The 12,446-nt window shown below is 36.3% G+C and overlaps 1 protein-coding gene across 2 annotated transcripts in view; it reads right to left on the bottom strand.

Moving 5' to 3' along the window:
- BTAF1 (B-TFIID TATA-box binding protein associated factor 1) overlaps window positions 1-12,446 on the bottom strand; it is a 50,821-nt gene that overhangs the window by 16,032 nt on the left and 22,343 nt on the right. For both annotated transcript variants that reach the window (XM_032694240.1, XM_032694241.1), the window contains 14 exons: window positions 11,377-11,540; window positions 10,960-11,096; window positions 10,212-10,323; window positions 8,869-8,937; window positions 6,642-6,731; window positions 4,494-4,589; window positions 4,037-4,213; window positions 3,359-3,499; window positions 3,095-3,219; window positions 2,117-2,237; window positions 1,938-2,042; window positions 1,553-1,702; window positions 813-955; window positions 466-640 (listed from right to left, as the gene is read on the bottom strand). In XM_032694240.1, the coding sequence (XP_032550131.1) occupies window positions 466-640; window positions 813-955; window positions 1,553-1,702; window positions 1,938-2,042; window positions 2,117-2,237; window positions 3,095-3,219; window positions 3,359-3,499; window positions 4,037-4,213; window positions 4,494-4,589; window positions 6,642-6,731; window positions 8,869-8,937; window positions 10,212-10,323; window positions 10,960-11,096; window positions 11,377-11,540 (1,805 nt within the window). The remainder of the gene's footprint in view (window positions 1-465; window positions 641-812; window positions 956-1,552; window positions 1,703-1,937; window positions 2,043-2,116; window positions 2,238-3,094; window positions 3,220-3,358; window positions 3,500-4,036; window positions 4,214-4,493; window positions 4,590-6,641; window positions 6,732-8,868; window positions 8,938-10,211; window positions 10,324-10,959; window positions 11,097-11,376; window positions 11,541-12,446) is intronic.

Genomic DNA, 12,446 nt, shown 5'->3' with positions numbered 1-12,446 from the left:
GGAAAAGACAGTTTGCAATTCTGAGTAATCACAATTTCTTTTGTTCAGTTTTGGGTGCTAAACAGCTCAACCTAGCTACAAAAATCCAGTTTTCAGAGGGACCATTAACATTCATAACCCAGAATATTAATGATTAGGAACAAAACCTTCAGTCTGCCACTAGAAATGATACTGAATAGAGGAAAGACCTTAAAAGGAAGACTGACCTTGGATAACATGCATCTTGAGAACAGACTTATTTGTAGAAAAAATGTGAACATATTTACTGATTCATAATTCTGACAGTGAGCATTTAGCTACTGAGCACCGTATTCCTCCATTGTCTAAGAATCATGATTTTAGTATTTAGATGTATAAATACCATTTTAGCTTATCAACCCAAATCTTATTTCAGCTAAGTAGCTCATGACAAGCAGTGGATTGAGATAGCAAGTAAAATTTATTTTTGCTGCAGAAACACCCTACCTTTTGCAAGGCTGCCCACTCACAGATTACTAACGCAACACTAATCCTCTGCAAGGCAGATTTAGAATTCAAGTGGAAGAGCAGGAGCTGAGCTAATGATTCAGCTGGCTTTATTTCTTGAGTAACAGTATTTACACCTGGGTCACAAATGCAGCAACAAAGTGCTCCCAGCAACCTGACAAGAGGGAAAAGAACAGTCACTTTAGTGTTACAATTACTCTGCAATTAACGATTAAAAATTAAGATGCCAAAATAGTCTACATAATTAGATTTTGGAAAAGCTGCTATATATAATGAAACAAATACATTGCTTTTAAGTATCTTTTTCATATTTTCAGTCAACTGACTTTGCTGCCATCATCCGAGCACGCATGACAACATAATCCCTCGTTGCTGGATCTTCTGCAATGCTGTCTGCCCCAGCAATATATTCCTGAATCACTTCCTTATTCTGGGTTTGACCTTGACGCAGTTTAGCACCTGCCTTTTCCTGTGGAAAAAAGGAGAGGTTGCAAGTAAGTATGTTTGTAATGAAAACATGAATTCATATTCCATAACACTTCCAATTACCACAATATCATGTAAAAGTTGGACTAAGACAGAATATTTCTTTGATAAGAGGCTTCTTAAAGTAGTTAATACTTGCAAATCACCTCTCCACTACAAGCATTCTATGGTCCTGTTAAATGTATGCTATATTCCTTGACTATAACATTAAGACTAATACTCAACATATAGCTGGTAAATACACAGAGGAAAAAGGAAACATCTTTCAGCATGTTTTCAGAAAAAACACAATGCTTTCAGATTTAGCTCAGTCCTGCAAACAGATGGCTTTGGAACCATGTAAATAAAGATTTTATGAAATATTCACATAGAGTATACTGCATGGCAGAACTTTATTCTCATGGATAACCTGACATGAACTCTTTTGCTCTACAAAATTGAGGTTTGTAAGACAGTTGACATTTAGAGTTCTAGAAAGGCATCACCACTCCCCTCTAACATCCTTAGAATGTGTTTCCATATACAGCTAAGCAATTTCACACTTTCCTCAGAACAGTTAGTGAGGTCACATTTCACTTACTTTTGATCTAGTTTTTACTTCTAGCAACATGTTTAAGTCAATGGGCAAATGAGATGGCTGCATCATTAAGCAGAGCCAGGCTCCCATCCATGGACAAGCAGCTGCAACCACATACTGTACAGATGCCTTGTTTAACAGTTCCAGCCACACCTTGGGAAAGAAAGAACCATAGTGAAAATCATGACAAATTTCTACAGGCTCTACATAAAATCATACATATGCTGATAAACTGTAGGAACCATCTCTCATTCACTCTCTAGGAAAGCATCACATAGGCCAATTACAAAATAATTAACAGGAACACACTACTTTTTATCTGCACAGAGGATATGAAAGACCAGGATACACAAACACTATATAGCTATGTGGTAAGGCATGCAAATACCTTGTGAATAAGATCCAGAATTTCTTGATTGCTTTCCAAGATACAAAATTGAAATATGTGCCTCAACATGTCTTGTAGAATTGGAGTCAACCATGTTGAAGAACTCTGAAACAAGGATATCACATGACTAAGCATATTCCAATAGGTATCACATTAAAACACTAATAACTAATTCTTACCTGGTCTTGGGTAGACAAGAGCGTGAATAATGTTTCCAGAGCTGCTTTTCTCACAGAAGATATAGTGTGGTGCAAGAATGGCCACACACGTGGGACCAGAACTGTGAGTGACTGCTGAATACTAGAGGAAGGGGAGATGGAAAGACAGTTACAGGAGAAAAAAACCCCACTGACTAGAAAACTAGTCAATTCAAGCATGTATTTTTACCATGTTTTTCCCACCACCCATTATACTTTGGCTTTTGTTCAACTGTTTAGAAAAAAAAAGGAGGGGCTGTTTCTGTTTTGAACTTACTATTAGGCCTAAAGTTGTACCTAAAGTTATGACTTTACACATAATGAAACCAGCTTCAGCAATGCCAATCACATAGGATGAGAGAGAAAATGCATAAAGCATCTACTTTAAGTGCAGATGTGGTGAGTTTACCATGTGTATTATGAAAAATTTAAACTACTAAGATGCAATTTCTTTAATTTGCCAGAGTCCCAAACAGAGAGGAACTAGGCATTGTCTTCAACCAGTCACAGAATTACTGGGTGTCCTACTAATGTGAATTTCCATGTTTGTAGCTTTCTCCAGAACTGTTCCAAGAGCGAAGTTCTACAAGTATGCCAATGTGTTTTAATGTACACAATTTGGTCTCTTGTTTGGAGTTTGTCTGCTCCTTGTGGGCAGGACCACCATATGAGTGTAGCCAACATCCTTTAACCACCCAAGATGAATGGAGAGAGAAGGTAAAGAAGTCACATATAAACAATGCCTAATTGTTTAATTCTTCTGTTGCATTTCACAAACGTAATGAAAATAGAAGCACTGTCCTAACTTTCACTTTAAGGAAAAACAAGAGTAAAATTAAAGTATTGATTTAAATTAGGCATCTCCTTGGCACACGATTTGAAAGACACTCATTATTACAATTTGCAAATAAGTGGACACTCAAGCACGTAAAACTGAAGCAATACTAATTAAAAAGTTACCTGCATTTGCGGACCTGAGGGTAAGTCAGAAGGGATGAAAGAAGGATCATGATACTGTTTGTGGAAGCTGTCAAGTCATCCAACTCCAGAAGTGCATCCCACAAGGTATTAAGAATAAAAGGCACCTACACAAATGATAAGAAGAGATTACTATATACAAAAAAAGAGAAAAAAAAAATTCAGTGCTGCCTCTAAGCCTTATTTTCTTCGTTTTCACCAAAAGTGAACTTCTCAATCAGAACTTATAGAAAACAGTTCAGTCACCTTCTGAGACTGAAGCTGGACCAGGCTTTCCACTACTGGTACTAAAGATGCTGCAGCAACAGCTCGGACATCATCATCCAGATCTTGCAGACCTTCGATTATTGCAGGCAATACTTTAGGCAATAAAGTGTTGATCATGTCCTGGCAAAAAAAAAAAAAAATCAAAAGCATTTTTAAACTTAAAAAGCATGTAATGATCCAAACAATTGAGATGTACTCTGTGTTAATTGACCTGTTTGTTTTAAAGAAAAGCTACCCATCCAAGACTATAAGTATTTTAAGTTACCATTCACGAAGTTAAAAACCTAGGTTATAAATTTGAATGAACTCAAATGTCAGCTCAAAGCTCAGTGTTTGCAGAATACCAACAACAAATAGACTAAACTTCTGGTAGCATTCAGCTCTGCTACTTCACACATGAAAGTATCATCAAAATTAGGCAAGTACAGCCTCTATTTATTATGTTCTGTGCAAGTAACTTATCAAGTTACAACAGTACAGCTTCACTATATAATTGCAGCCTGGATATAAAAGTGCAGTCACACATCTCATAACCCACGAGACTGCAATGCAAGCAAACTTGTTTTATCATATCTACCTACTGTTCAGCCACATCCTGTACCTGGAGCAGAGTTTTTTGATCCAAAGGTCTCTACAATTTGTCATGAGTGTTATTACCTGACGTACTGCCAAAGCATACTTTATTCCTAGGAGACCACCATGTCTCACTTCCCACTGTTCCTGTGTAAGCAGCTTCAGGAGAACATCCACAGTTTTATGAACTCCAGTCTCATTCATGTGTTTCAATACTACTCCCAAAGTCTGAGCACAAGTCTCACGTACTGGTGCTACCACCTAGGAAAAAGGAAATGATAAAACAGATACTTCTGTATGAAATTTGACTTAGAGAAAAATCAATCTGAGTAGAGTCAGATGACCAAACTGCTACACAAACAAGGCAAAATTTATGTATCAGCTACTTTTTAATAAGCATCTGTGAGTAGTTACAACAGGCACATGCAGCAGCACTGTAAAAAGGCACAGTGTTATCTGTGCTGTACTACTGTCAGTGTTCTATTGCTGCAGTGTTGTATCCTGCAGAAGACTGCTGATCTGCCTCTCAAACTTAACTTACTTCATCTGAAACAAAGTCTCCAAATCGGTCTAATGCAAACACACAAAGAAGTCTAATAACCAAGTCTTCTAGCCACTCCTGATGCTGCTGAATCATCTGTAAAAAAGAGAAAAAAAAAATCAAACACCTTGACTATGTTCATAAAACATTTCTGATATGCTTGCTTTAGCTAAAATTTGTAAGAGATACAACAAATGTTCAAACTGACTCAATACAGTCACCTTGCAGTCAGTCAAGGCAAAGTACTCAGCATTAATTCAGCTCACCTGGGTTACTGCAAACATCATAACCTGGTTGGTTTCAGTTTTTTTTTAAAAAAACCTAATACCTTTACTGAAAGGCTGGTGTCCTGATTTTGACTCAGACAGAGTTAGGTTTTTCTCAGTAGCTGGTACAGTGCTATGCTTTGGATTAAGTACTAGAATAATGTTGATAACACACTGATGTTTTGGTTGTTGCCAAGTCATGCTCACACTAAGTCAAGGACTTCTCAGAGTCTCATGCTTTGCCAGTGAGGAGACCTACAAAAAGCAGGGAGCAACCATAGCCAGGACAGGTGATCTGAACAGCGATATTCCACACCACAGAACGTCATGGTCAGAATATAAACTGGGGGAGTTACCCAGAAGGGGCTGATCAGTGCTTTGGGCCAGGTTGGCCATCAATCAGTGGGTGGTGAGCAATTGTATTGTGCAGAACTTGTTTTTCTGAGGTTTTAACTCTCCTTTCCATTATTATTATTACTGTTATTATCATTAGTACTATTATAAGATTTTACTTTATTTCAATTAAGTTGTTTTTCTCTCAACCCATGAGTTTCCTGATTGTCCTCCCCATCCCAGTAGAGAGGCCCATGGGGGGGGAGTGAGCAAACAGCTGTGTGGTGCTTAGTTGCCAGCTGGGGTTAAAACACAACAGCTAGAAAGCACCTCCTTAGGGTGGACAGACAATTTTATTCCTATACAGCATACAAAGGTAAAGTCATCCAGAAAACTTATACTGACCCATGTCAACTCATCCTAGGCAAGTCAATTAATATGTCTGAAGCATATTTATAAATAAACTATAAAGGAGTGGGAGACCCAGTGAAAGGAACTTGCTTTTCAGCTCCAGATTTAACAAGCAATTTAAAACAAACTTGTCTTGAAGCTCTGGCCTCTGTGAGAGACCAATAACTCCGTAGTTTTCAATCTCAGAGTAAAAGCCTCATAAAAGCAACTGCTCAGGCACCATCTTTCTCATCTCCACTGTCTGCCTACTAGATCCCCACTTCCCTTGAAAACTGTCATTTTAATGTACATATTAGGGATTTCATATTCCCATACATGTCAAAGAATTATACCCAGCATACAGCATGTACAACAGCTGGAGTACACACACCCTTTCCATAAATAGTTAAGAAATGGTTTAAAGTATCTTACAATTGCAGCCTGCGTTATTATTATCCAGCAATCTCCATGGAACAAATACTACCCCACGTGGAAGCAAGAAGAGAGAGAAGCTTTTGCTTTCCCCAAGTACAAAGTATGTTGAAATAAACTGATTTACATCTCCTCAATCCTTCACTCTAAACCACAAGCCCTCCCAGCTGCTTTTACAGCAAAGTCAGTATTAATCTGGATGAGATTCACTATTAGTAAATAAGCTGTAACTGTCAGGTTATTTTATAAAAACTGTTTTCCTTTTAAAAACACTAAACTTTTTCTCATAACAAAGTAACCAGATTCACAGAGTCACCTTACTGTTCAAGCAAGTAGAATGAGACACTCTTAAGATTTCACTAGAGTTATATAATCAACTTGTCAATTTAGTTTCAGCACAGCTTTACCATGACTTGAAAACAGTATTTTCTAGCATGGAAGCTAGTCTTTAATAACTTTATACACAATCAACATATTAATGGTTACTTATACAGTAGTATAGTAGTACTAATACTAGTACAGTAGTATTGGTTTCTGCACAGGCCTTTTAAAAAGAATGTTTCATCAGTGCATATTGTGATGTCAACCAGATAATTTTGAGCAGACAAGTCTCATGGTTTACATTCCCCCAGGTCACCCACTTGCTGCAAAGTTTAAGTATTTTAAGAAGTCTGTTTTCTAAACTTCGTTTAAGCAAAGTATTGAGTTTACATGACTGGAAACTTACCTCCTCTAGAGAGCTATCTCCCATTTTACCACCACTTTTACCATGAGCTTTAAGTATCTCTCTCAGTCCAGTACCTGCACCATGTCGAACCTAGAAAAGTGAAATGAAAAGCCAGTTTTAAAATACTAGGGAACAGGAGATAGCCATGTTGCATAACTGAAACAATACTATTGTATTCTTAATAGAGACATTTCAACTACAGCTGAATTAGTACTAGACTTGTAGGCAGTTATATCAAATCATATACTTAAATGTTCATCTGTCCAAGATCAACCAACTGCTTCTATTTCCTAACGTTATCATATTTGCCAACATTCATCTACTTTCACCTCACTACAAGACACTAGTTTTCAGAAAAGAGAAACTAGAAGGTATTACTGGGTTTTTTTAAGTTTATAAGTTAAAGTAAATCAATATAAATATTTCTCTACAACTCTGTATATTTTTTAGACAGAATTTGGATCTTCACTGAATATTCTGGAGTTTGCAGAACAAATTTCTGACTATTATTATTCTGCAGAGCTTACAAACCTGCCTTGCTTGACTCAATACTAGAAAGTAAGTGAACAAGTGATAGCAATTATAAGCACTTGCATGTTCTCACCAAACAGGAACAGCTGAACAAACTAGGAAGAGTTTTGGAAATAACATAAGACCAGTAGAACTACTATTGTTTCTGGTATTTCTGACACTTAACTGGACTAGTAATTGGCTTCTCAAGAAAAGCCCACTCAATGGATAATGAAGTCTTAAAAGCAGAGTTTTGAACCAGGTTTTCATTGAGACACCTTTACACAGATTAGAGCAGAACTTACAATAATTTTCTGCTAGCAACAAGCATGTATATGAAGTGTCCTTAAATAGAGTATTTCATTTCATGACAGTAACAACTAGAACTCTGATATGTACAACTACATATCCTCTATGTACAGCTCAGTGATTGCTGGTTAAAAGTATAAGCAAGCCAATAAAAACCAGCCAGAGTCTAGTCTTAAAATGCTAATTGTTCATGCACCAATAATTTATTTGGTCTGAGATAGCTTTGCTAGTTAAGTTCTCAGCTTCTGCAAACACAAAAGCAACAAATGTATAAAGGCAATACCAGCAGTAGGATTCATCTTGCCTGACTTCATCTGTCAAGCTAGGCAAGCAGCTTGGACTAATCGCTCAGGCTGCCTCTAGACATTGCAAGATGCTGCCAGAGACATTTTAAACATGCATTGAGGTACATTAACCTATTTTTCACCCAGAACATAAAGTAATAACAATTCTGTACTGATCTACTTCCTTAACTAAGAAGTATGTGCCCTATATCAAATGTACTAAGGAAGCCACGGCAATGTCTGCATTCCAGATGACAACTGGATGTGGCTTTCAACTGCAAACAGCCTGCTTTCAAATGAGGTGAGGCTTATTAGCTCAGATGCAGCAATGTGCCACACAAATAGAATTATCCTTTTTCTGGGACTAAAATAATTGTGCTGGCTGCATATGATCTATCTCTGTTTTCAAGTTTGAGAGCAAGTTGACTCTGTCCATATTGACATCACTGACACTGTGCTACAGATATACATAAGGATGTTAGAGTTGTTGTTAACATTTAACTTTTCAGAATATCAACTTAAGAAAATTAAGTTAGGAGAGAACAGTTATTTCTATCTTCTGCTCAAGGAAGTAAGATTGTTACCAGCTACTTCACACTTTTGCCTGAAATTTCTAACAAAGTGAAAAATTGTATAAAGACTGAATAAAAGAGTGAGCAGAACAGTTTTGAATCTTGAATATAGGTGGTCTAAGCAACAAAATATACAGTTTTGGTAGTTACTAAAGGATTGATTCCTCTCCCTTTTGTACTGGTTTAGTATTAGACAAACATGACACTGTTCTTTTGATGAACCCAAGTCTCTTCTAATTGCTTAATCTTTGTAACCATAGATTTACGTGCTTTTATTTTGCTTGAATTTCAGTACTCCCATAATTCTCACTTACAGTGACTATTTTACATCTTTGCCACTTCCCCCAAGTATATGTTATACATCTGTTCTCAATTCCCCTTTAAGTTCACTAAAAGCCAATTTGTCCTGGCTATGTTATCTGTATTTACAGTTGATGTAGTTTTTCGTATCTAGAAAAATACCCAAGTTCCACACATACAATTTTTGCGCTTCTCTTGAAGCCCCTTTTTTTCATCCATAGTTACACCTTAGATACTGCATGTACGTCTTACCTCCCAAGAAGGGTTGAAGAGGTCATTGCACACCTCTTCACAAAAGCTTTCCAGAGGCCACTCGTTTGCCTAAATGCATAAAAAAAATTCTTAAGTATGAGATTAAAAGAGAAAGGAACCAGATGAACACTTATGATCTTCATGTATTTAAATGGCATATATAAACCTCCAAAAGCTTAAGTATTTTCCTTCATTACTGGACAGAATTGAAAAAACAATCTTCTTTCACAGCTCAGACTTTGCTAAGTGCACTGGATCTCTTAAAAAGCTTATGCAGTTTCTGTTAGTAGTGTAAACTCTTCTCTATGGTAATTGATTTTAATGTTCTGGAACTTGTCCTCCCTTTAGGAACCATGCTAAGGCAAAAAATTAGGCAAAGTTTCTTATCCTCCCCAGTGATCCTTTAAATTTACAAACTTTGCCTTTAAAGAACATCATAGGCAAGTCGCATTCTGCAAATACACTGTATAATGAAATTGGGTCAATTAATTTGGTAATAAACAGTATCCTATTCAAAACACATTCCACATTTTTGGAAACCAGAAGCGTATCCACTATCCCAAAATTTCCTACAAGGAAACTGACGTGGCTTTGGAAATGAAATTATATTACCATTAGTAAGTTCACATCATCACATACACAAAGCGACTGAAAGGCAGCCGGCAATCAGCAGCTGTTCAGCCTGCAGTTATCATTCATCTTTCAAATTAATTTTCCAATCATTTTTTCCCAAATAAAAATTTAATTACAAAACTATGTCTGGAAATTTCTTACTTTTGGAGAATACAGACTAATCTAGATAAAGTCTGAAATAAACTTCTGTGTACCGTTTGTTTTCTGGTTTAGCATTTCTTAAATTGTCAGCTTTTTAGTCTATTGAAGCAAATGCAGGTTTTTCTAAGACTAATGTAATTGTTTAAATCATCAACTGTTAAAGAGAGAACTTAATTCTAAATTAAGCCTAATTAAAGTAAGGCAAAGATTAAATAAAGTGTACCTGAACATTTAGATCAAATTATTTGTGGCTAACTGTAATCCTACCATCTAAGTGTTTAGCACAGTTTTACAGTTTAATACCCAGGTCTGACACCTGTAGCCACCCTATTCACATTCATTTGGGTCACAAACTGCTACCAGTGGATTAAATGTGTTTTCTTCCTCAGTGCTGTAAACTGTCTTGCTTCATTATCTATAAAAGTAAGCTGGCAATGACATTCTTCATTCCATTTCTCTTAATGCTAAAATGACTAAAGGCTTTGGGACTATAAAGGAATTTTGCTTCAAATTACTTTGCTAAAAAGCTGAATGGTTATTCCTGTTAACAGCAGAACAATACATCATACCTCTTCTTGAACATTTTCTACCAATGTTTTTGAGTCTGTAGCAGGCTGGTTGATGACAACATTTGCAACTTTTTTTCTCTTTTCTTCTGGTTCCCCATCGGTGCTATCATTGCTGAGAAGGAATAAGTATAAGTTTATGAACTGGAAGTATGCTTTAGGGGAAGTAATTACTTCTACAATTGAAGTCTTCAGATCCAATAAGGTGTGGCAAGAACACAAAACAAAGAGGTTTAACACTGAAATATGCAAGATACGTAAGTTTACATGAAAAAAAAAAAAAATTCAGTGAGGAGACAGCAGAATGCTGTCCCAAATTGACAATCCTTCTCAGATTTTTCCAAGGAACACAGTAATTCCTAAATAAGATCATGAATTTTGTTCACTGCTTATAAACACAGTAGATTCAATAATATCCCACTATAAACTAGTGAGGAACACAGCATACATCAGAAAGTTGAACAATAACAAAGTTAAAGATACATCATCTTAAACCCCCACTCTCATGCATTATTCTCAAGCCATATTTAATAACAAAGCACAGATTTCAGCTGTAGCATCCCATTATATCAAGATGCCTCTGAAGCTCCTTAAAGTATATGGAACAAATGCTGCACACAGGTTTTTTACTATCAGCCCAATTTGCACATAAAAGATTAAGATGCAAAGACTGAAGGAAGTTTCTCAACAGATAAATCAAATCACAATCCCAGCTTAACTGAAATAAAAGCAAACCAGTTCACTATTATACCTCTTCTCATTAGCTTCCACTGCATCTCTGGATCTTTGCTTTGCAAATAGCTTAGCCATTCTTTTGGCTTTATTCTTTTGTCTACTGCTCATACCAGCTCGAAATTCTGAGTCAATTAACTCAGCAGCCTGAAGAGTCTGAAAGAAAAGTCATTCATTGTCAATTCTTCTTTCAATGAAGGTCCTGAAAAATTCTCAAACCCACACTGGTCTCAACTTCCCCAACCCTCCATTTCAAACTCTGAGAGGCAGTTTGACATCAAATAATACTAACAGGCAACTATGGGACATAAGAATTCAGAAGGGCAAAGCATACCATATTAGATGTCAACCATATTTAAAATACAAATATTATAACCACAGAAGTTCAACCCACTGTATTATTCCTTGCAGTCAAAGAGCCCAAGGTTTTACCTACAGGTTGTTTGTTTACTAGTAAAACTGAAGAAGGGGAATAGTCCAAATCTTCATCATTGAACAGATCCTCAGTATTCATTCCAATCGCAGCGCCCATATCCAAGCCAAGTTTCTTTTGCAGCAGTTTCCTCTGGCGCGCTATCCTCTCTTTAGGATCAATTTCACCTGGAAAAAAGTTTTTATGAGAAAGATGTGCAGGGTTTGCAAACAGATGCATTACTGAAAACTTGCTCAATGTATACAACATAAGCCAAAATTTACAGAATTAAATTGTACTTGGCTAATATTGTCTCTTAAAACACATCACGCTGATACCCAGAAGACCTTACCTCCTACTCTAACTATACTACTACTTAAACTGATCAATTTTCAAGCAGAAAATATTGTCCCTGAAATTCATTGAATTATAATTGGTCCACAGAAATACCAAAACAAAAAAAGCCAACCAAAACAAAAAAAGCCAACCAAAACAAAAAAAGCCAACCAAAACAAAAAAAGCCAACCAAAACAAAAAAAGCCAACCAAAACAAAAAAAGCCAACCAAAACAAAAAAAGCCAACCAAAACAAAAAAAGCCAACCAAAACAAAAAAAGCCAACCAAAACAAAAAAAGCCAACCAAAACAAAAAAGCCAACCAAAACAAAAAAGCCAACCAAAACAAAAAAAGCCAACCAAAACAAAAAAAGCCAACCAAAACAAAAAAAGCCAACCAAAACAAAAAAAGCCAACCAAAACAAAAAAAGCCAACCAAAACAAAAAAAGCCAACCAAAACAAAAAAGCCAACCAAAACAAAAAAAGCCAACCAAAACAAAAAAAGCCAACCAAAACAAAAAAAGCCAACCAAAAAAAAAAAGCCAACCAAAAAAAAAAAGCCAACCAAAAAAAACCACAACAACAACCAAAAAACCACAACAACAACCAAAAAACCACAACAACAACCAAAAAACCACAACAACAACCAAAAAACCACAACAACAACCAAAAAACCACAACAACAACCAAAAAAACCCCAACAACTAAAAAAAAACAACAACCAAAAAAACCTAAAAAACAACAAGTTTTGACTTGGA

The sequence above is a fragment of the Chiroxiphia lanceolata genome, chromosome 8 (genome assembly GCF_009829145.1).
Source record: "Chiroxiphia lanceolata isolate bChiLan1 chromosome 8, bChiLan1.pri, whole genome shotgun sequence".
In the NCBI taxonomy this organism is placed as follows: Eukaryota; Metazoa; Chordata; class Aves; order Passeriformes; family Pipridae; genus Chiroxiphia; species Chiroxiphia lanceolata.
The sequence above is the reverse complement of the archived record's forward strand: the minus strand, read 5'-3'. Positions and strand labels throughout refer to the sequence as shown.